At 35.6% G+C, this 24,629-nt stretch overlaps 4 protein-coding genes across 7 annotated transcripts in view; 2 read left to right on the top strand and 2 right to left on the bottom strand.

Moving 5' to 3' along the window:
• LOC145961896 (uncharacterized) overlaps nucleotides 1–8,150 on the bottom strand; it is a 116,660-nt gene extending 108,510 nt beyond the window's left edge. Inside the window, exon 1 of the mRNA XM_083082451.1 lies at nucleotides 7,612–8,150. Coding sequence (XP_082938577.1) covers nucleotides 7,612–7,660 — 49 coding nt within the window. The 5' untranslated portion in view covers nucleotides 7,661–8,150. The remainder of the gene's footprint in view (nucleotides 1–7,611) is intronic.
• Nucleotides 8,151–8,796: 646 nt separating this feature from the next.
• Grx5 (Glutaredoxin 5) lies at nucleotides 8,797–10,059 on the top strand. The gene is made up of 3 exons (XM_083083172.1): nucleotides 8,797–8,997; nucleotides 9,271–9,412; nucleotides 9,711–10,059. The coding sequence occupies exons 1-3, from the start codon at nucleotides 8,917–8,919 to the stop codon at nucleotides 9,905–9,907; spliced, it is 420 nt and encodes a 139-aa protein (XP_082939298.1). The 5' UTR covers nucleotides 8,797–8,916; the 3' UTR covers nucleotides 9,908–10,059.
• LOC145962198 (uncharacterized) lies at nucleotides 10,019–14,875 on the bottom strand. The gene is made up of 7 exons (XM_083083171.1): nucleotides 14,552–14,875; nucleotides 13,877–14,053; nucleotides 11,608–11,942; nucleotides 11,325–11,471; nucleotides 10,854–11,099; nucleotides 10,515–10,786; nucleotides 10,019–10,431 (listed from the first exon to the last, which is right to left on the bottom strand). Exons 1-7 carry the CDS (start codon nucleotides 14,807–14,809, stop codon nucleotides 10,109–10,111), a joined length of 1,758 nt encoding a protein of 585 aa, XP_082939297.1. The 5' UTR covers nucleotides 14,810–14,875; the 3' UTR covers nucleotides 10,019–10,108.
• Nucleotides 14,876–23,105: 8,230 nt separating this feature from the next.
• Eag (potassium voltage-gated channel protein ether a go-go) overlaps nucleotides 23,106–24,629 on the top strand; it is a 78,744-nt gene continuing 77,220 nt past the window's right edge. For all 4 annotated transcript variants that reach the window (XM_083083169.1, XM_083083166.1, XM_083083168.1 and 1 more), the window contains exon 1: nucleotides 23,106–23,483. The gene's annotated coding sequence lies outside the window, so the exon portion shown is untranslated. The remainder of the gene's footprint in view (nucleotides 23,484–24,629) is intronic.

The raw sequence follows: 24,629 nt of genomic DNA, 5'->3' as shown, positions 1-24,629 counted from the left end.
GTTTCTTGATAAATGTATCGCGACATTTGTCGATTAGTGGTAGATTCGAAAAACTAACGCGCGTTTTGTAAAAAGTAAAACTATGAGATAAACAGAAAAAAGTATAAATGAAAAAAATGAATAACGTTACGTTACATTCCTGATTTAATCGAATTAAAATTTATCGATACAACTTGTTTGCGTATCGAGCTTTGATACGCCCGCTCAAAGTACTGTCAAATACGATATATCGCGGCAAAAATCTCTACTGCGTATTTATAAAACGTATTACGTCGCGTCATCCCGTGGCTTGGAGACAGAAGGACATGATACGCGCAAGGCCGAATGTCGCGCGGAACGTCATTGAACATTCTCCTTGGTAGATATCGATATCGGCGCGCTGTTCGCGCGCAAAGTAATCCTTCGCTGCGTAATCTTCCAAATGAGACGATGCCAACAATATACATATGTATTCCGTTTGGGATAAAGTCTCAGTTTGGTACGGCTTTCTCGATTTATCTCGTCGCGACGTATCGCGAAACGACGTTTGACGCAGCCCGTTCGTACATATCGTCGAAGCGAGGCGCGAGCCGGGTCTCGCGAGAGAAAGGTGAGACGGGAGGAGGAGAGACGGACGCGCGGCGACCTTCCCGAGGAAGCTCGCGAGTAGCGCGAGCGACTCCCGACTCCCGGAACGCGTGTCGCGTGCTCCGGCCCTGCCGGCTCGCGCGCGTCGTCATTTGTCCTCACGTCCCTCGGCCTCCGCGCTCCTCCGCGAACGATTCCCTTTCCCCGCCGTCGTCGTCATCGTCGACCGGCTCGGTTGCTTCCGTCTCTCTTCGTCCATTCCGTCGTCGCGTGGCACTCTCTCCCTTCCGCTCTCGACGCGCTCTCTAGCTCTCTCTCTTTCTCCCATCGCCACCTGTTTCTCTCTCCGTCTCTCTCTGTTCCGCTCATGGGATTCCGGTTCTGCTTGTGCGCGCTTCTTTCGCATACGCGGCGCAAACTTTCGACCGATACGCGGGCACGCGTCGATCACGATCGTTAACTAAGTAGGTAGATAGATATCCGAGTATTCCAATGTATCCGGATAACGATCGAATGAGAAGAGAAGCGTGATTAATGGATTTGTTCGCGATCAATTCGGTTTACGAGGTAAACGACCCCGCGCGCGCGCGCGCGCGCGTATGATATTATCCGCGAATCCATCGTCGGTTGGCGATTAAATCCTCGAACGGGCCCGAGAACGGTAGGCGAAACCTAGTATAACAAGCGGCTTCTCGACGCGACGATCCGTATGTAATACGATATACGATGAGAAAGCGCGTTCGGGTCGTGTCTTTGTAAACACAGAAATGATCCTCCGATATGAATTTTTTTCCTCCCCTTCCTTCTCTCTCGCTGGCCTCGTATCTTTGCGCGTTTTCAGCCTCGAATAATACACAGTGGCGAGTCTGTCCTTCTCTCCACTTCGATTAGCCTCGAGAATCAGCGGTAAGGTTTCCCTCTATCTCCATCTCCGTCCATCTCCCTTTCTCTCTTTCTCCCTCTCGTTACATTTCCGTCTTTGTCTTTCCAGCTGCGCAACCTCTTTCCTGCCCTCGCCTCCCCCTCACGCTCGCGCGAAGCGCGCGCACTCCATTCCAGATGCTCGGCAGTGCCGACAACCTTCCCCACCCACGATGCCCCGGCATACATAATCGAGACGCAGGCCGACTAAACTATCGCGCTCCCTTCGTCTCTCCCGCCTGTGGCTGCCAAAATCATTTTACTATCGTTCGTAAATAAAGCTCGTTTCGCCGCATTATTCCAGGATCGGAATCATACTTGCGCTATTTTCACCGCGCGATTTTGAGCAACGAATCGACCCATATAAGTCCGCATTCCCGACACGCGCGTCTATTTCTAAATTTCATTAGCCCGGTGAAATATCTTCGGTATCGGGACATTCGAGAATACATTCGCGACAGAAACTGATGGATTTTACGGCGATCCTTAATGTTAAATATTTAGAGAAAATATGACCGTCATCGTTCTTATCGGATTCCCTTGAGGATTAAGCGGTCGTTTCTCTTCACGAAAACGATTGTTTTTTTGAGTAAAGCAAGAACGATGAGGTCGCGTTATCTCGTATGTTAAGGTGAAGGTAATAGACCGTAATCGGTCGTGCCTGGGTCATTCGTTCGTGAATATCGACTAGAGCTGATAACGAGACACTTTAAAGCTTACGACTTTGGATCTCTCGATCCAACACGTACGCGTGAAACAGGAGGGTACATTTATTTCGCTTATTTATTTTTAAACAACGGATTAAAAATCGCCTAGACATATTCGATGGCGGCCAGATCTTGGCGGCCTATACGGTATATTAACATTCCATACGCTGGACGAGATCCAAATTACGTTGGAATCCCGTTACCGCGTCGATATCATTCGATTAGCCGCGGGATACAACGACAGAGGATAGGTAGATATCGAGTGGTATCGATTGCGGTGTGCACGCTGCCGTGTGTTCGCTGCACGGTTACTCGAGTATCGCGCGCCGTACTCGTGTAAAATCACCAACTCCTCGCCCGTAAATGCTGGGCGGGCAGACTCGTTCGGCGATGGTGTCGACGAAGGGAACGCACGATGGAAAGATCGACGGGGGAGAGACTGGCTGGGATAGGGGGGGACAGGGGGGAGGGGGGTGGAGGCGGCGGCGTGACGACCGTGATGCTGCACGAGCGTGCGACGTGCACGCTTCTCCTTTCGTTTGCCGGTATTTTGCGTGACGTCATCGTACGTACGTACATGTGACAGTGGCGCGCCACGCGACGTGACGCACGACGATATTGGCGAGGTGCGTTCGGGTCCCGCGAGGCCCCCGATATACGGCCACGAATTTGCAAGAGCTTCGAAAAACACACACGTTTTTAAAAAAGATAATAATAATGTTCATAATCAATAATAAGTATGTTTAAAAAAATATGATAATGATAATTGAAAAGAACGAGTGTGCTAATTGAAGCTGTCATTACAATAATTATGTGTAATTAATAGTTTTTAAATGTTAAATTTGTAACGAATTTGTAACGACTTCAAAAAACTTCAAAAAACTTCAAAAATGTATGTTTTTAAAATAATGATAATAATATGCATAATAACCAGGATATGTTTTTAAAAAATAATAATATATACTCCAAAAAGGACAAATATTAATTTAAACCTTTGATTAGGTGGTTATTACAATGGTATGTATAATTAATCAAGAGTTTTTAAATGTTAAATTTGTAACGAGTTTGTAAGAGCTTGAAAAAATTCAATATAGTATATATTCTTCAAAAGTAATAATCATAATAAAAACTTCGAAAGGAACGAGTGATAATTTAAAGCCTTGATTATTATAATGTGTGTATGCAATTAATAAAAATTTTTTTAATGTTAAATTCTTCGTCTAGGACTACCTTTGCCATGTAGGAAAAAGAGCTTCAATATCATTTCGAAGCAACATTTACGTACGTACATTTTGCATAAGCATCACCTGCATCGTATCTTTCTGGATTATTTTTTGCCACTCGACTTGCTATTTGCAGCGTTTGGGTTGCACAAAAGAGAAGTAACAAATGTTACGCAAACTTGATTATCCCGAGCGCGATAACACAAAGGCTCTACCTGCCGCGCGTGTGTGCGTCGTGTAACGGTAAAATTCGTTCGTTACATCGCAATGAGCTACCATGTTCGAAAATGTTTCTTGATTTTCTCTACTCTGCACATGTCGGAGGCTAATCTAGTAGTGATTTCAACTGATTAATGATTAATGACAATAATTCGTAAAAATATATTTAATTTATTTAATGCAATTTTATTGCACATTTGTTTTTCTTTTCACTTTAAAATGCAATCAAATTATTGATTGAAACCTTCAACTTGTTATCTTTGACATCTCGATATATATTGCGAAACATCAGGATTTTTTTATTTATTGACGATACGTATTTCATCACGATTAAAATGTCATCTTCTCGCGACTTGAGAATACGTTTCGTTCCACTTCTGAAATTATCACTTTGCGCGCGAATACCGGATCCGAACCGATACCTCCTAAAGATACACTTGGATATACTAGCGAAACTTGTCAGACGAGTCTACGTCGCTCGCGGAGAATATCTAATTCCGATTGTAAAGGAAATAACGAATTAGAAAAGGATCACGCGGGCTGCAATAACCGGTAAATAGGTTATCGAAAAAGAACTGTAGTTCCTCAAAGTTCCGTTAAATTCAATACATTGTCGTGCAGGTTTTTTACTTAAATTTTTATTTAAATTTTGCCTTGCGAAATACATACGACTTGATAAACAGATGTAAGCCTAAAATAACAGATACGCGTCTTCTTCCCATTTACTTTTCTTGATTTTTTAAATTATTTTTTACATGTTAAAAGACAATCATTCTATTTAGTATGATTTATATCTTAGATTTGAGAAATATAAGAGAGTGCGCCCCGACTTTGTTTCCCTTGCTGTCTCACGGATGTAAAAGCATAACTTTACCTTAGAAATGCGGAGCACGACATTGTGACAATATAATACTCCACGTCACGGTAGTCGCATTAAAGCGTTTACCGTAAACTATCGCAACAATTGTCGCTTCAACATCATAATGTCGGTAATATTCCTTTCCGCTTCTCGTCCCTTTATTCTCCCTTTAAAATCGTTGGCCTTCGCAAGTTCTCTTCGGGCCTTTCTCACTTAATAGACCTAATAGTAGTCCCCCAGTCGACTTTTTCCAAGCATCCTGTGTTAAATTAGGATAGAAAAATAAAAACAGACCAAGAAGCTACATGTGTGGTAATTATGCGAATTAAAATTTATCGATCGAAATAATCTGCTGCAACATAATTTTAAGAGTAAATTTCTTCTATTTCTTTAATTTCAACATGTTTCACAAATCAATATTATATAAAAGAAAAAAAATATGATATAAATATCCGCTAAATTACCGAGTACTAATAAATTAACTATTAATATAAATTTAGTATTCAATTAATTCTTACATAACGTGTTTAATTTTGCGCATATTTTGTGAAACTTTATGTTGAAAAATTAATTTATAAAATAATTAATAAATTCATAATTAATAGAAAGTGTGTAAAGAAGCACATATTATTTGCGTAAAATTATAACATATTGTGAACGACACTCTATTGCGTGGTGTTGCCTGAAATATCATACATCTCTTCGAGATCTTCGAGATCTTCGAGTCTCACTCAAGTCAATTATTGGGCGGGTATGTTGCTGTATTTTTTTAATAAAAAAAAATCGTCGCGTTCGCTATGTTTTTGATTTTGTAACGTGTACCTGTTGCTATTTTCGGACTTTTATCCCAGACCTACCGCAACACACCTACCTCTATCCACCTTTACCCGTCAAACAGGGCGTGACGTTCGCACCGGCAACGGAAGTTTAAATCTCGTGGGCGAGATCCGTAGGGACGAGGAGAGACCGCCCGAGAGTCGCCATGGTGACCATGATTTTACCCCGTGACGTCACGAATTACGAGGCAAACACGTGGCGCGAGCGGCGCCCACGCGAGTTTTCCCAGATTAGTAATTTTTCAATATTGCGTCATCGCCGCACACGCGCAACCGATGAACGCGTCCGAGGTATGCGTCTCCATAACGTCATCGAGGTGCTCCGACGTTTCCGACATGACGTCACTTGCCATGCATCGTACCGCATACCACGCGGCTCGATATCGGCTAAGTAATCTGTCGGGACGATGCGATGTATATATTTGCGAATAAAAAAAATCGATTATTGAAAAGAATTAATTCCGACTTAATTATTAATGTTAATAATCTGTTGCGACTCTTGTAATAGTATTAAATAACGATCGACGTTATAAATAACGTAGCAAAAACAAACAAGGATTAACATCTAGTAACTGTTGCAGGCTTTTCTGATGTGACGTCATAAGCGAATGGCAGCACGTGCCACGCCGCAACAGTCGGTGGCGCAAAGCGTTTTACGACGTATCACGGCATTTTATGATACCGAACAGCCTGCTATGCGTCCAAAATCAGTCGGCGACCGAAATTTTACGAGCCGAAATGTATTCCATAAAGCCCAAGTTGGTATATTTCGTGGACGTTACCGACGTCGAATCGATCCGACGCTGCCTTTCTATTAAATGGGTATATACAAACGAGATATCATTTGTTTAATAATTCTTATCGTAGATTTTATTCATTTCAGTGTTTAGTGTATCTGGGAAAAATGCGTTTTGTCGTCCCTTTATTTGTGTTTAACTTTCCGCGTTAAATATTTCGATAACTTTTAAATCTCTTTCAAATGTATATTTAAGAATCTATTTTCTTGAGCCAAAATTCATTTAAATTTAGATAAAAGACGAGATTTATATCTTCGATAAAAAAAATAGATAAACATCTTTGCATAGTAAACTGTCACATATTTCTGCCTGCTCTCAAGAGAGGAAAATAAATATTTTGCCAAGAGATATAGGCTAGATCTTTAATTCTTATCGCGTTTCTAATATGGCTAACGCCGTTAAATATAAAGATATAGATAAGATAAAATATTCTCTCTTTCTCTCCGAGCTCGTAGATTGTATATTCACGCAACGTCACGAGAAGCATGGAAGGTCGCGAGAAACGGGAGAGGAGAGGAAACATTTCCCGTTAATTTGATGGAACTAATATGTGTTTCCTAACTGGTAGACTGAACTAGTATTGACTCAATATCGAATTACTTGGAGATTCACCGTGGATGCTCTCTCACCGAAGAAAATGGTATAGAAATTTTTCAATCATTTAGAGCAATTTAGAATATTTATATTATTTTCTCTCTAATATATATTTTTTTTTTCTTTTAAATGATTAATTTTTATTCTCTAAGGAAATGCCATCTCGTTTCATAATAACATAAATATTCATTGAGAGAAGTAATATATTCATTGAAATATATACAGCATATTTTGTGAGTGATTAATTTTAATATCTCTAAGAAAACGTCATCTCGTCTCTTATGGCGTAATTCCGATTCATGTACGCAACCGTATCTCCGCAACGATGCGTTTATTCGCGAACGTATGTACCTAGGTCATCGATGGAGGTCAAATTCGGAGAGAAACGAACGCTTCGACGGAACTTGGCTTTTCGCGCACACGCCATCTTGCCCGAGTAAACGACTTGTACGAAGAGTACTCTATCCGTCTATCCCCGTAGTGTAATCTCTCTTGTAGTTCCGCGATACTTGTCACACCGAGATATATCGACGGCAATCGCCGTAAAGTGCGTCTACGAATACATGCGCGTTGTGGGAATCGTGCACAAGTCGCGGTCGCGGAGAAAATAGACTGCACGTCAGTGACATCTGACACTTGCTCCAAGTAATCGGCCTGACGATACCGGAAGATAACTCAATGATTACCGACTGTCGCATACTTTCTCATTTTTCACGTCTTCAGCCGGTATATTTTTTCTGCGTTACTTTTTCAACGAAATACGAAGAATTCAATTAAATTCTTTCGTGAAATATCGAGAGCGATGGGGAAAGCGTGATTAAATTCTCGCAAGCGGATAAAACAAAATAATTGATAAGGAGAATGTAATAAATAAACGAATACACTCACCGATCTGTGGATCGAGAAACAAAGAGGCGGAGGGAGGAAGGAGGATCATTATTTTTTCGCCAGCTACTCCATTATTCTAGATCCTTAGAGGTCCAATTGATTGCGAATCGATCCAAAAAATGCTCCTGACATTCTTCTGTGATTAAGGCGATACGCCGTAGCCAACACTTCCGGCACTTTCGATTTATTACACGCACTCAGCTGGGGTAATACCAGCCATATTATCACAAAATAAATTTTCTTTTCACCAACACTGCTCGATTGTAGACACTTGTGGATCTATTCCACTGTAAACCGAAAAAAAACACTAATCACTCGATACGACATCTCCGACATACTCTCGGCCCTCGCGTTATGCGTCGAATTTATGATACGTTTTGGAGCAAGAATCGGTCATCATCGCTTGGAATTTAACACCTACTGTGTTTTCTCGATTTGTATCACAAATAACACTATCTAATCCGAGGGAGGTACCGAATCGCTCGCCAAATTCACTTAATCCAAACTACCGATACTTTCGCGGATCCGAGGACGGTTAAAGCACGTAATTTACTGAACTTGCAAAGTTTGAATATCTCAAGATTATAAAACGTACGCTGTGATTGGTCGAGGGTGACGCGATAATCGTAAAGAAAATGCTTGGTCCTGATTGGTCGACGCGCGTAATCGTAAAGCAGCGCTCGACCGTGATTGGCTGATTCGATCGCGCGCGAATTGTACACTTTACATATCTTTGCAGTCGACGAGCATCCGCGATAATGACGTGACGCGCGTTCGTTTTGCTCCCGATTATTCGTCGGCTGAATATGAGTCGCGGTGCGTTTGTGTTTTCGCGAGTGTCGTACGTACAACGAAATTCTAATTCATCGTGTATCGCGTGTTAGCGAATACGTGGTAGTCGTAATTTGCGTTGATGTAGGCATTTTTTGCAATCGTGTTCGCGAGTGTGTGTGTGTCTTTCTAAGCGGCAGCAGAAAAGCTGTTGGTGAGTGATTCATTTGTATAGTAATCTCTCTCAGCATTTTTTCGTAAATTGTTTACATATTTCTTTGCGACAATATGTTATAGATCTCATAAATTATTTCTTGTCCCATAAATTATCGAGATTCTCGGAGTTGAATAACGGAATTTATACACCCTGGATACGAATTTTACGATTATAACGCACGATGGCGCCACGACAATCGATTTAGAATCGCGTGTAAATACGAGATAGCTGATAGAGTACATAACCTCTTTAGGTTGTCTAACGAAAAATTTAAGTTAATTGGTAAAGTGCGTTTCTTTTAGCGACATAAATTAAATATGTTTCGTTTTGGAGCGAGATGTTCCTTCATCGTCAGAAATTTTAGCACAAAGCTCGATGAAATCGGCAATCTTGTTAAAGTAAATATGATTGATACGTTTTTGTGATTTTTTATTCATTATGTAAGATATTTCTGGCTCAAAATGTATGATATTTCATGCAAGAAGAATTAAATGCATTTCACTAGGTCAGCCTATATTTCTATATAAAATTTTTTTATAATTTAAATTTATAGCAAAAAAAAATACAACATTATACAAGCTTGTTGTAAAAAAAGGACTTTCTATTTTGATCGATAAATATAATATTACTTATGTGCACTATTACTACTATACGTGGATTGTTTTTTGCAGAAAAATAAAGTAGTTGTCTTCATGAAAGGCGTACCGGAAGAACCAAGATGTGGATTTAGCAGTGCTGTGGTTCAAATATTGCGAATGCATGGTGTTACTTATGATGCTCATGATGTTCTTAAAGATGAAGCTCTTAGACAAGGTAAATTGTTATAATTATTTATTATTATATCAAGTATATATCCATAATAATGTTTCAAAAGAAAAATGTATACAATTTTTTACTTTATAAAAAATATAAATGTTATGAAAAATTTTTTTTTAAATAGTTTGTAATATATAAAAAAATTTGTTCAATCTTTATAAATCTTTATAAATATTTACATAAATTAAATGTTTTCTTTTAATATTATTCTCTATGTCCTTTAATATTACTAATAATAATATTCTTTTAGTATTATTAATAATATCACTTTTAAATATATATTCATATTAATTAGGTGTAAAAGACTTTTCCAATTGGCCCACAATACCTCAGGTATATATAAATGGTGACTTTGTGGGTGGCTGTGACATACTGTTAGAAATGCACAAAAATGGTGAGCTTATTGAAGAGTTAAAAAAAGTTGGAATTACAAGTACTCTTTTGGAAAAAGAAGAATCCTCTCAAGGAGGGATAAACAAATCTAAAGAATAAATTTAACTTAATTAGCGTATAAGTAAATAATTGAATCTTTCGATCTTTGAATCAATGATCGCTTTTTGTTGTAAGAAACATTTTTTTTGTTAATATTAATCTTAATGTAAATAGATATATAAATCGATGTTTATTAAATGTTTTTCGATAAATTCCTTGATATTAATTTGCATGTACAAAACTCGACATTTGAAAAGTGTGCTACAACTTTTCAAGTTCTTTGCGAAGAATCTTTCCAGAAGCAGTTTTTGGTATACTTTCTAAAACTTGTACATATCCCAAGTGCTTAAATTTGGCTACACGTTCAGCTACGTATTCTTTGAGTTCATTTTCATTAATTTTTACTCCAGGCTTAGGAACTATAAAGGCTTTTGGAATTTCGCCGTATTTGTCGTGTGCGACACCAATGACGGCGACGTCTTGTATCTTGTCGTTACCGCGAATTACTTCTTCTAGTTCGGAGGGCGCGACTTGAAATCCTTTTACTTTTATCAACTCCTTCAATCGTGCTCGCACGTACAGACCTGCGACATACGATATTCAATTGTTAAGTTTTAAAATGTAAATGCCACATCTTACGTTTTCAAAGTTTTCGGTTCTTACTTACCGTGTTCGGTGTAATATCCTGAATCGCCAGTCTTGTACCAATCTCCGTCCATAGTATCCGCCGTGGCCTGGGGATTTTTATAATATCCTTTCATTACTTGCGGACCTCGTATGTATATCTCTCCCAATTCATGCAACGGTAAATTTTTGCCGAAATTATCTTGTCGCGTGCCTACAATTTTCAACTGTGTATTTGGAATCAAATAACCGGACGATGTCGATGGTGCATCCAAACTTATCGTAGCGAGCGGCGATAATTCTGACGCACCGTATCTGCATGCAAGTTACAAATCTTATTATTGTTGTACAGACCTATTTTTTTATAACTGTGATCCCTTACCCTTGAACGAAATTTACACGATTGACGCGACTTTGGAACTTGGCGATAGATTCTTCTCCGAGAGGTGCAGCTCCTGATATTATTAACTTCATAGATGCAACGTGACGCGACGTTATCCGTTTGTCATATGCCATCATCTGTATGATCGGCGGTACCGTATACATGATCGTGCATCGATGATCTTCCAGCAGTTTTACGAGTTTATTCATGGAAAATTGCGGAATGCACACCAACTTAGCACCTACCCTATATATTGTGTTGCATGATATTATAATAAATTTTATTTTTTCAAATATTATCAAATACAAAAGAAAAATTAATAGAAATTAATTTTTAGAAAACGCAATCGGAAAAAGTTAAAATCAAACAATTATATTTAACATTGAATAAATATATTTGAACATTAATACTTTATTATGTGAATAAATAAATGGTAATATCATGATATAATTGATGCATGTTAACACATACCGTAAATAAGAATACAAAATAATTACTAATCCGTAAATGTGAAACAATGGTAATATCAATGGTAAAATATCTTGGTGATGTTCAGTCGTTTCCTCCGCGGGACAGATTTCCGGAAACAAGGATTGAAGAACATTTACTACAATATTCCTATAACATTGATGCGTTCGCATTTACATAATAATACAAGGGGTACATTTTTCAATGTTCCGCACGTTTTCGTACATATTTATGCGTTTCTTTCAATTTAATTCAAATATTTAATATGATATCAGAGTTTGCGCACCTATGGCTTGTTTCGATACTTTTCGGCAGACCAGTCGTACCGCTGGAATAAGGCATGATTACCGTATCTTCGTAATTGACGTCGGTTTTCTGACTGACTGAAAATTCCTCGATGTCATCGCGCACGAGATCGTCGAATTTGATGGTTCCCGCGATCGAAGCGGTGCCACTGCCATCATTTACGATAACTATGGGTAATTTTATTTTTGAATTGTTGTCTATACTCGCATTGATATCAGCGTATTTGGCCGGAAATGTGAAAATCGCCTGAACATCCGCATTCTCAACTTGCTTTTTGATTTCGTACATTGTATATGCAGGATTAATTAACGTTGTCTTAAAAAAAGAAAAGAAAAATGAAAGAAATTACAATTGAAATAACAATTTCAATTCTGTTTGCATAACACCATGAATACTTTAAAAGTTTTATGTAATAAGTATAATAAGTTTTATATAATAAGTTTAATATAATAAAGTTTTAATAAATTTCCTAAATTATATTCTTCAATAAATATCTTATTAAATTGTGAATTAACGTAACGTTAGTTTTTATTTGCTACACAATAGCATTAATTGCAATTTTTTACTATATTTCTTTTTTATCTTAAGCAGATTCAAGTGTTTTATTCAAGAGGTGTCTCACTGTCGCAATACATGTACATTTTTTCTGGAATTACTTACGCATTACTTCGCATTACGTCATATTTCGCATTATCCGTATTACTGTTTGACAAGTTTTTACAAATTCTATAACAAAATAATAACCCAGACAAGTTTAAAACGTCTTAAAAAATAAAAATTATGTTTTGTAACATCTTTTAGAAGCGCGTGAGTAATTCTCTAAGAGTTAAATTTATAATTATTTAATATTTCAGATAAATAGGTAATGATTACAAAAAGATAATTTTTTTAATTTAATAAAATAAGTTGAAAATCAAAATTTATTCTTTTAAACCATGTACATGCTTAACGTTTCGGTAATAACACACATGTATGTACGCGTTTTCGCTCGTGTGCTTGTGTCATTCCTTCCAGTAACTATAGTCATAATTTATATTTTTAGCAAGATTTTCAAAACAACATTGTTAAATAATAATTAGTATTTTTTCTGAAATTAAGTATTAATAGACATGCACACAAGCTGTCTACAATATAAAGATAAACAGACTCTAAAGATAGATACAGACTTGTTGCACATGTTCGTATTTTGCAACATTGTATCATCGTATTGTTGCAAATAAGTACAACAAAAGACTGTAACTTTCTTAATATATTTAATTAATTTTATTATTTTTGACTTTAAAATATTCTTTCACTTTACAATATAAACTTTATAGTTTTTAAAAATTTTTTTAAATTATACTACAAATAGAATTTTATAAATAAGTGTTATTTACAAGTGTTAATTACAGAGCAAAATAGAAAAAATATGTTTATTGATGATAATGGTGGTTTAATAGTATTATTATATTCTGTAATTTTGCTTTATATTTTTTCTAATGAATAAATAAATTGAGTTTACAAAAATCAAAATAATTCGTAATACATGTACAAATTTTTGGTAAGTGAGACACCCCTCGGTCTTATTATTATGCTCTACCATGTTAATTGTACTTTTTGAATTTTTTTAAGGATATTCTAATCAACTTTTAAAGTATAAGCTACTCGATAAATGATAATACAGTCAGTAAAAAAATAATTTTACATAAGAAAATGAATAAAGAATAGCTATTTGATTAAGTATTACTCGATCGTCAGACGTTATCGCCATCTAAAGTTAGAGAAATATACTAGGTACATTGTATGATAATTATATGTATTTATGTGTGTGTATGATAATTATATGTATTTACGTGTGCTCTATCGTACGAGTTAATGATAGAGCAAATGTGCAGTGTCATACAGAAATAAATTCTAAAGCTATATTTGCTTTTAATGAATTTATATAAATATATACAACGAAATAGACGTATATTTTTTCATATTTAAAGTGATTTTCTCGAGAAAACTATGCAATTGAAAAAAAAAAACAATTTATTATAGAAATAGTTTAGGTGGCTTTGCCCATCTTTCTAAATCATATTATTGAATTTTTTTTCGATAAATACGACATAATATCGCATTTTCTGGTGGATAAGTTGTGATCGTTTTGCTTCCTTATTTTAATGAGGCAAAAAGAAGATAATTTCTTATTATGTGCTATTTCTTATTATGGGCGATTTCCGTCATATGCGCGCATAGAAATGTTTTCAAATATAATTTAATCTTACGCGTAAACCGGCTTCGTTTGCCGCTAGTAATATGATGGCAAATTCTGGAATATTTGGCAAAATAATGGCGATAGTATCCCCCGGCAGGAGTTTGCTTTTTCTCAAACTCGTTGCTAGTCTGCCGCATGCTTTTCTCAATTGACTGTACGTATACGATTTACCAGTATCTAAACAAATCTAAAATTACAATCGGACATTATACATACATGTACAGTAACTTAATATAATCATAATACATTAATATTACAATATCAGAATTTATAAAGAGGAGAAATCTCTAATTTTAAGCTTAATAGAGATCTTGTTTGTTATTTTAGATCATTCTTTGATAGAGCTTTAATATTGCATTTTATATGAAACAGTAAGAGAGTATAGATTTGTATAAATGAAATATAGTTTCTTCTTTCAGAGAGAAATCATTTTATATTTTATATAATCAATGTTGTAATAGTCGATAGATTTTCTTTAAAATTTTTAACATTATATATCTATTTACATCATTTGACAGAAAAATATATACAGTAGATTTTTATAATTTACTTATATTAAAAAATATATTTCTCATTATAAAACTCTCCAATATATTTCCTATCATATTAAAAAAGATATAATCAATATTTCTTTCATATATTTTGTACAATTTTATATTATTACACTTATGTGGGCATCACGTACCAAAGCAGTACGATTCGACCATCTCTCGATCTTCTCCCAGATAAAATCATGTAAATAAATATTTTCAAAACCGCTCACGTCAGGCAATCCGCTGCTCACTACATTTTGCGAATCCACTTTTAATTTAATCGCGGTCGCGTAGCATCGACGTTCGACCAATTTCCCGAAATGAATTTTTGGCGATGCATTAAGAGCATATTCTCCAATGCTCCGATTCAGGAATGTCCGCGCGAAAATCGACAATCGTAGAATCGACATTTCATGAAACTTAAAACAGGTATGCGACTTTAACACTCGAGAGTTACGAATAAGCTAGTACATAGATATAAGATTCTGTAAATATTATTCGTGTGATATATCCCCACTATCTTTTGCGAGACGCGTACAGTGCTATACTCTACCATCAGACTCAGAAACTAATTACACAATTGACTTACGAGTCACGCTTAAAAGTTGACATCGAAATGGAGTTTGTTGAAAACTGAAACTTGCCTCACTGTTTATTAGCCTCGAAGTATAAAAGAAAATTCCCTTTACTGATTAATCTCCTTGTAAGACGGAAATGACGCAGAATCAGTGGCAAACTGTGGCAAAGTGTTTCGACGCGTTCAGAATCGCGGTCAGTCATTTGTATGCAAAATAAAAAATTACTAACTTGTATTATATATTGTATGTAATTGATGGTAAAAGAATGAATACAAAGAAGTGAAAAGAATAAATACAATGTATGTTTCAAACATAAAAGTAGACTTGAATAGTTTAAAAATATCAATATGCAGTAGGAAATGTCTGTGTTTATTATGCGTAGATGTATAGAAATTGTGTTTATTATACGTACATGCATAGAATTGAGTGTCAAGTAAATCAAGATTACGCTAGTGGAGTGTGAATGTTGCATTAGTAATAGAGTTGTTCCAAGCAGTTACTACACCTATGAGTTTATAAAATGTAAGCAGCACTTAGAGAGAGAAAGAGAGCGCTTGCATATTATGTCACAGGAAGAATATTCATATGCAAGATAACAGCCTTAATGTACAGTCAAGACAAACGATTCTGCGTATTCTGAATCGCGACATGTGGTGCATTCGTGCAATCGTGCGCAAAATATATAAAAATTATTATTAACAAATTATATATACAAACATCGACAACAAGAGAGAGATGCACACAACGAAATTTTAACAGTACAACAAATTAATTTGCTATTATAGGTTAATTATTTGGCAATTTGATTGATAATATTGAGAAATTTACTTTATATAAATATGTACCTCTCTGAATTTTATTTGATCAATGTCCCATTGTTTTCAGATAGCGGCTACTAAAGCATAATTTATTTGTTTGTATATACATATTGATAGAATATCTTATCTTATCGCATATTTTCAAATAGATAGCAGTCAATCATTATTATCTATCGAGAAATCGTTTATTTATTAACTTAATTCTAATCATTTATATAATCATCAGTAGAATATAATATTCATTTTATTGAATAATATTTACGCAATTATGCGACAAATTTTATTTTGAAACAAGTATCGTTTATAATCGCAAGGAAAATAGGAAATTTTTAAATTCTCATAAACTTCGATCTGTCAAATTGAGAATACTCAAAAATTTCTTTATAAATACATTGTCCGACAATATATCATACCGATTGAATCTCGCCGTTTCCCTTTCAGCGAGCATAGCCAATCGCATATTTTTTCGAGAAACACAAAATGCGAAAAATCTGGGTTAATACGCTGCCTTCGTGTGGCGCACGCAACTCCGGATATATCGAATGCCCATTTAAAAGCGCAAACTCCTGCGGGGCAAGACAAAGGTAAATTTATTTCCGTCCGAACGATCGTGCGAATGTGCAAATCGCCGAATCGCGTGCGGCTTACCCCTCGCCACCCTCCCGCAAATCTGCCACCCTTGATTTGCTTCGCTATGCAGCCTCGACCTTGCCGTGGCGTCTCGGAATCGGTCCTCCTTTTTTTTTGTCTAATCAATATTTTAGATATTACATTTAGTTGATCGACTGACGTGTGATGTATATAATATCATCAGAATGTAAGATATTCGAATCTGCGTCATATATGCATACTCGTAAAAATGCCGCGTATCGTATGCAATATATGTATAGCACAGCAGATACGATTTTATTTGTTTGCGCGGCGCGATACCGCAGCTACGGCCTGTTTTGTTGCTGTATTTGTGGAGCAATATTTTCAGAGCGAAGTTTATTTTTCAAGAAAAAATGGCTTTGTTGTGTTCTCTCTTGTAAGGAGATATATTCAGATTAATGCAACGCGTCAACATCATACCAGCTGTCTCGTAATCATACGCAAGTAGATATGTTTCTATATACGGAGAGAATATATCATATATTTTATATCGAAAGATTTTAAAGTTTTCAAAGAGAGAAAATGACACAAGGGATATTTTGAAGAAAATGATGCGCATAAAAATTTTCTTTATATTGGTAGAGAGATATCGCGTATTTTGAATATTCTATAATAATATATTCTTCATTACATAAATAAATGACAGATACAAAACTTTATTGCCAACATTGTTTAACTAATAATAGAAAGTTATCGCATAATATTGATACTTAGCGATAATGTACTTGAGATAAACTTTATCACGCGTGTGCTTTAAAAAATTATGAAAATTTTATTTTTGAATGTGTTTTCTGTATTATATCTACATGTTTACGGTAGCGTTTTGTCACATGAATGATATTGAAGCAGAATAACTAGTGATTATAAAATATGCAATGTAGTGTTCAACTTTCAAAAAAGACAATTTCTCTTTTGATTAGAGATTAACAAATAACTGATTTTAACAGGTGCGGCGGAGAAAGTATGTCATGATCGTGACATGATTCTCGTAAAGACTCGATGAAAGAATATACTTTTTTTATTTTTCTTTTAACAGGGAATTAATTACGAGCGATTTTCGAGCGAAAGCTATGCGCGAGCTTGTTTGGCATTTGTCCAAGTTGCTTTCTACGCGATTGCGTTTTACACGAGGAAACGTAAAGGATCATCAAGGAGATTATATTTGCATATCTATGTATACAAAAGAAAGAAAGTACAATTAAAACGACGCCATATACGTCTAAGCAGCGTCATAAAAATATCTAAATTATCAAAAATATAAAATGATCTCATTTAATATCGCTTTCATTTAATTAAGTCACATGAAGTTTTTGTATGATTTTTTAATATGGTCAAATTATATCAAGTTTTTTTTTATTGGATATTTTAATTGATCAAATCGTAAAAAACGTATTGCACTATCATTAATTTTACAGTATAACTAACTGATATTTTATAAACTCGAATGAAAAATAAGATCATATGAATTTTTCGTTTATAATCGCAATATGCGCAGTTTTACACACGTAGAAAAAGATGTATGTAATATTTTACAACGTAGGTATGATACAAGTATGATACACATATATATCGTATATTTTATATTGTATATTTTGTATTATCTCATGACTTTTATATATAATAGAACGATATTGGATGATTAGAGATGATTAGAGATTATCTTATTAGAGGTGATTAGAGATTATTTTTTGCATAATATCTGCAAGACGAGTGAAGAGAATTATACATTTGATGAAACAATATGATATTATACAATGATTCCTTGTCGATCATTTTAACATGTGTGTATGTGTGTATTGTATGTATGTGTGACATATCTTCAATATAATATATATTTAAAGAAAAACGCGAAATGTATATGTATATAAAAATTTTTCGATTTAGCAGAGCAGTATTATAATCGGGCGGGCTAACAGTCGGCCAAGTAACTGGTAATATATATTGCTATATCGTCGCATGGGGATCGACGAAAATGCGGCATTTGCATTTCAAATGAGCCTTCTGGAGGAGACCGAAGTTTCCCAGAGTTAGTATGTACACTGCGCGTCAATGATTCTGTTCTATGCGGGGCAAGGGGAGTGTAGAACTGGCCAATCAGCCGCTGCTATGCTGCCAGTTGATTGGCCAGTTCTACGCTCCCCTTGTCCCGCGTAGGACAGGATCATTGTCGCGCAGTGTACGTGCGTGATGTGTAGTCTATGGGGAATGTCTGCGTGCGATTGTGTATACATGCGAAATGAATGATGGATCTCGTTAACATGTTTCTTTCAAATGTTCTGATTGTATTATACATAGACAGTGATTAAGTAGGATTAAATCGCCTTTATCAGGAACTGAATGTGCTACATCTTACATGTATGTAAAAACGAGATCAATGAAAAATTCGATAAAATAATAATTAACCGAATTTTATTAAAATTTGAATAAATATTTCTTATATGTCGAAAAAGCTATATCTAATTTTCTTAAGTTCTTAACGAGGCGAATTAGGCCACTATTATATTGGAGTCTTCTTATAAGAAGAAAATAGAACCGTTGATAATTCTTTGATAATGTTGATAATTTTTGAGAAAAATATTCAAGCATCAAAATTACGATCAAAAGAAATCCAATGAGCTTATGTTGATATTTTTTTTTTAAAGTTGTCTAATTAAAAGTTGTGTATTTAAAATTTTTTTCTTGCATAGAAAAACAATACAATAATAAAATCCATTCTTCAATAAATTTAACTCTTCTACGCTTTTATTATTTTATATAACATGATATAAATTTTATGTGTGAATAATAAATTTAAAAAATAATTTATAACACAAGGGAATGTGATATAATTATAAAATATAAATAAATCGCTCTACAGAAATATAATCATGTGACGAAGAGATTGTCATGTGACAAGGACCAATTATTGGTATTAGAATGACTATGATGACACATTCGTATTGATCATCAAGTGATATCAATTCTTTGTCGTTGACGAAAGTTTCTCGCCTTGTGTTTCGCTCTCAAAGTTTCCATCCATTTGTCTTTTTATCACTTTCATCTATAGTTTGTTGTGGTAAATGTTGGATGATATCAATAGCGATGGCATCTATCTTTGGCAAGAAGATAGCTGCTGTCTAACTTTAAAGGATATACAGCTTTTAACCTTGTCATTCGGACATGAGCCGCCGGATCAACTTCGAATGAGATTTATCAGTTTTTTTTTTTCACAAATCTCGAATGTCTTACTTTTAAAAAAAAACAATAAGATATTAAAAATTTATTATATAAGAAAAAGATTGTATAAAAAAATTTCTATAAATCGAATAGGACATAGAACTGAAATTATTACAAATTTTTTACAATGCCAAAGAATTAATAATTATTATGAATTAATTTAACATGCAAGAAATATTTAATTTTTTTATTGCAAAATTGTCGGAAAATTATAGCCATTTATTTTATTATTGGAAATTCACAGAGAAAGAGAATATTGTCTTATTTTTAACAAAAATGTCAATTACTAACTAAAATACATCGTATTTTATCAACAAGACATTATCATGGCGCCGGTCGTTATTGAACTAAAATTTGTACCGTCTAGCATTTTTGTTGGAAAATCGCAAGTAAGTGTTGGCATGAGAGCCATCGCTAGAAATCAGTTCGTCTGAAGAGTCGATGGAAATGGGGTTGCCGGCGAGGTGGCGCCCTCTATTTGACGCCTTCGATCGCAACCCTTCCGTCCTCGTTGAATTGGCGATGCCTCTTTATCTAGCACGCGACTTCTTCGTGTTTCGGAAACATTATCATGGTGTCCATGGATTCCAACAGGCTATTTTGCCCCTTCTACCTTCGTATTTAGAGACGGCACGAGAATATAGAAAAAAATAAGTGTTTATTACGTGGTTACGTTCATATTTATTATTTAGATTATTTAATTAGATTTTTTTTTTCTTTTGAAAAGAATATTTGTATATGTATGTGCTAAAATAATTTAATTGATGTTATTTTGGCGAATTTTTTTTTTATTTTCGATATTATAAATACATTAAAGTATGCGCGATTTACACTACTTATTCTTATTTTATTACAAATATAAAAATATAAGGATTGTTTTTCTTTTAATAATTCTTAGAATTTTAAGCTGAATATTATTTATACAAAATTTTTAAATTTTGCGCAATTTTTCTTGTACTATTTGATATTATAATACTAGAAAGTAGAGAATAGAGATTTCTGATTATTTTTTGAAATCATCTTTTTTAAAATCCAGAAATCTTTTCAACGTCATTGTACGATTTTTCAGAAAAAATGCAATGTAACTTTGCTTCTTCATTTGTCTCTTTTGTTTGTAGTACCTTTTGAATCCGTTTACAATATTGTTGACAATATTCGTTTTTCTCGAAAACGTCTTTAATGAAAATAAATATTTAAATTTTATATTTGTCTGTCTCTTGAAAGCTCTCTTTTCGTGCTGGTTTTATTAGCAATATTTTCATTTATAATAGTGTCCCTTATAAATATAAGACTTTCAAATTATTATTTTATATTGATAATGTAGTTTTATTATATTTGGTCTCTCTCTCTCTTTTGTACTTATAAGTTTTAATTAAAAAACTTTAATAAAGATTTACATAGTAATTGAATCTCTCTACAATATATTATTGTGTCGTTCTATCTTTAAAAGATAATAGCATTGATATGTTTTTATGGATATGAATAAATGAAAGTGAATTCTCTGTTTTACAATAAGACTATGACATTCATACATGCTAATTTTCTTTTTTAATCTTATAATTATTACAAAATCTGTTCATCAAGTATAATAATACTTTAGTGACATTTATAATACGTCTGATGTGCATTTTTTAGATTTGTAGGTTTGTAAATATTTAACTATAAATTTGTTAAATATAATACATATTGTATACTAGATATTGTATTAATAAATATGTCCATGTTCGAGTCCAAACTTTACTGATAAATGATTTACGCGACTAAACAAAGTTCGTCTAGTGTCGAAAAGCCTTGTCGTTTGACCTATACGTTTCCATTAACCCAGACGATGAGAAGCGCTTTTGCATTTCCTATTGTCTTTCTTCTTGCATCGTACACCGTCTCTCTCGCTCTTTGTCTGACGCAGTTCGACATTCCATCCCATCCTTTGCACTTCATGTCGTGGCGAGGCATTTAGTCCGCACAGTTCCTCTATTATCCTAATAAATACACGAATGCGGAATGCATTGCGATCCTAATAACGTCTTCCTAATGACAATGCACGATACTCATAGAGCGTATCGGAAATAATTTGTTTGCTTGCAAGGGAAATATAATCTATAGTATTTTACATTCTATCTTTAAAATGTTCACATATGCACTTAATAGAGTCGTTTTACTATACAGAATTTAAAAATTTTTATTCGATTAAATGTAAAAAATAGAGATACGAAGATATGTCGGGCGCTAGCTTCATATTTTATGTAAAAATTGATAATACTATTTTTATATTTGACAATCAGAATCAATTTACATCATTGAATTATAATACCTTTCCTGGAATTATCTGGAATTTGTAGGAAAATGCTTGATATTTCTAAGAAAAAAGAACAATTTTTTTCACAATTAAAATTTTTAAGAATTTTGAAATTTTTAGTCTACTTTAATAATCAGAACTCTATCAATTATATCAAGATACTAGATATGGAATACTAATTTTTGCAAAGATTAAGATTACATTATCAATCATAGATATATAAATTGAAATATTTGCATATGCACTTTGTAAAATTTCGTTTTCTCGTTTTATCCACAATTGTTCTTTCCATATCATAATCAAAGTGCATACGTAGTCGTATAAAACAGTTGTTAATGCAAATAACTTGGACGATTAAGCATGGTAAATCTTCGAACATTCAAAACTTCTTGTCATAAAGATTTCTCGTTGAAACCATGCCAACTTTTGCTGGGATAGTCACGGTAGAATGGGAGATCGTTAATAGCGTAATAGAATTGTAAAATTTGCCAAAGCGCGCTCAAGATATTATTTCACGCAAAAGCGTAACGAGTGTTACGACCAATTTTATCACGGAATCTATTTGTCAGGATGAAAAAACTACATAAGAAAAAAGTTATTAACGTTCTTGTATTGAAAAAAGCATAAACGTACAAAGTAAGCTTATATAAACGTAGTTTCATTCGCGACTCCCCAGAGTTCTTGGTCGAATCGGTCTTCGCGCAAATCACCGCATCTCGTGTCGCGCGTTTATGTGTCAGCGGGTCACGTGCGTCCCCTTGGCAGTGAAAGGGTTACATCAGGCGTGTGGAAATCGCCAGCAGTTATCTGATATTCCGGTGGTTACATTGACCAAGCCGGTCAGTGGTTGATTCGTCGTCGGATTACAAGAACGACCCGACCCGATTCGACCCGACTCGTGCAGCCAGCGCTGATCGGGCCCGGCGTCGGCGTCGAGCGGCCGAAGGGGTGACGACGCGCCGCGACGCGGCGGGCCGGAATGTTTTAGGGAAAAAGGGCGAGACACACAGCGGGGGGTTGCGCGCCGCGACGCGCCGCGCCGCCGTACGAGTGGGGGGATGATGTTTCTTCTTTCGGAGGGGTAGTCAGCGCCGCCACCGCGGCACCACGCAGGGTGAGTCTCAGTCGCTACTCGGTCACCCCGCTGATACGGGTGGGTTCCGCGCGAGGAGTCGATCTATCTCTACCGCGCGTATCTCCCCCCGTTGGCTCTCTCGCGAATCGTATCGTCGATCGCACGCGGGCTTTTTCCGACCTTCGAAGAGGGGATTCGTGTCTCGTGGACTCGCGACGCGCTGTGCCCCCCGTATCCCCGTCGTCGGGATACGCGTATCGAGGGATCCGCGATCTGTGCGAATCCGTGTGTGCGGGAACGTGGTGCCGCAACCGGTCAGCGCGCGTGCACCAGGCGACGATCGATCGACTCGGGATACGATACGATCCAGAGAGGCGATGGACGAAACCATCCCCCTACGGGACGATAGATAAGGAACTCGAGGATAAGGGACGACCACACTATTTATCGGTACGGAAGATCGTATGCGGGCGAGGCGATCGCTCCAAGCGCCTTCGACTTCGCTTAATGCGCCGGCTTAACGATATAAGCTTCTCGAGGAGGGAGTATATAGCGGTCGAGCCGCGTGCGACCTAGTCCGGAATGATCGTTCTCGCTCGGTCCTCGGCTGCTGCGCGATGCTCGAAAATTTATCGGAATTTCGCAATCGTCATTTCGAAGACCGTAAATATAAATGAGCTCCGGAATTCGTGCTCCAATCAACGGACTTATGGATATTCGATGATTTTTTAACGATACATTTTTATTATATACTTGTATATATATATATTAGAGAACTAGAGAGAAGCACGAGAGGGCAGATGAATTCTTAATTGCGATCTCGAGAGACGACGAAGATATATATATATATAGAATGTGTATGTGTGCACTGAGAATCTATATGTTTCCCAGGTTTCGGCATTTTCTTGATAAATTTACAAGTAAATTCTGTCGAATCGTAGCGAGAGAAAAATCGTAGAATCGATGATATTAATGTACATCTTATTTTTTGCCCCCCACTTTCGTAGACAGCGTTCTCAGTTAAGCTAATTTTAGCATACATACATTGTCGGTAAAAATATTCAAGATACTCGAGAACTATATCGAGCAAAGTTTGATAAATTATTCAATGATATTATTTTAATAGTTATCAAAGTACGCATAAATTTAGCACAAAACGCTCTATCAGCAGTAGACTTTATGATTTACGAAGGATCATTAATCGTTCGATGACTCCCTACTCGAGATAATGATCGTGCCATGTGCCATGTGCTTTTCGATGAACTTTAGCATCACTGGGGTGAATTAGAAATTCCATTAGGAGTGATTAAAACGAGCGCAATATAGCAAGCAATATAGCAATTAGTAACTTGAAGCTAAAGAAAGCGATTTCTATCTGTTATTCAAAGATCATTCATTATTATATATTTTTTTCCAATAAAAATCGCGTGACGACGATAATCGTATCTTGGAGTATTTTTCATCGATTTCTACTTTGGCTTTTGAAGGTACGATATATTCGATGCGTTTAAACGGTTAGATGCATCGGATTTTGTGGCAGCTTTCATTCTAGTCGACAGGATTTTATAGCAACGATAAAAGGAGCAAGGAGCTATC

Source organism: Camponotus vicinus, unplaced genomic scaffold (genome assembly GCF_025532165.1).
Source record: "Camponotus vicinus isolate PSW18456_S1 unplaced genomic scaffold, iyCamVici1.0 SCAF_11, whole genome shotgun sequence".
Taxonomy (NCBI): Eukaryota; Metazoa; Arthropoda; class Insecta; order Hymenoptera; family Formicidae; genus Camponotus; species Camponotus vicinus.
The sequence above is the reverse complement of the archived record's forward strand: the minus strand, read 5'-3'. Positions and strand labels throughout refer to the sequence as shown.

Excerpts from the sequence above, each read along its gene's own strand:
- LOC145962198 (XM_083083171.1), bottom strand. The coding sequence starts at position 14,809 with ATGTCGATTCTACGATTGTCGATTTTCGCGCGGACATTCCTGAATCGG. Across the intron at positions 14,054-14,551 it reads GGTCGAATCGTACTGCTTTG|ATTTGTTTAGATACTGGTAA; the intron begins GTACGTGATGCC and ends TTGTAATTTTAG. Across the intron at positions 11,100-11,324 it reads ATTTTGTATTCTTATTTACG|GGTAGGTGCTAAGTTGGTGT; the intron begins GTATGTGTTAAC and ends CACAATATATAG.
- Grx5 (XM_083083172.1), top strand. The coding sequence starts at position 8,917 with ATGTTTCGTTTTGGAGCGAGATGTTCCTTCATCGTCAGAAATTTTAGC. Across the intron at positions 8,998-9,270 it reads AAATCGGCAATCTTGTTAAA|AAAAATAAAGTAGTTGTCTT; the intron begins GTAAATATGATT and ends TGTTTTTTGCAG. Across the intron at positions 9,413-9,710 it reads AGATGAAGCTCTTAGACAAG|GTGTAAAAGACTTTTCCAAT; the intron begins GTAAATTGTTAT and ends CATATTAATTAG.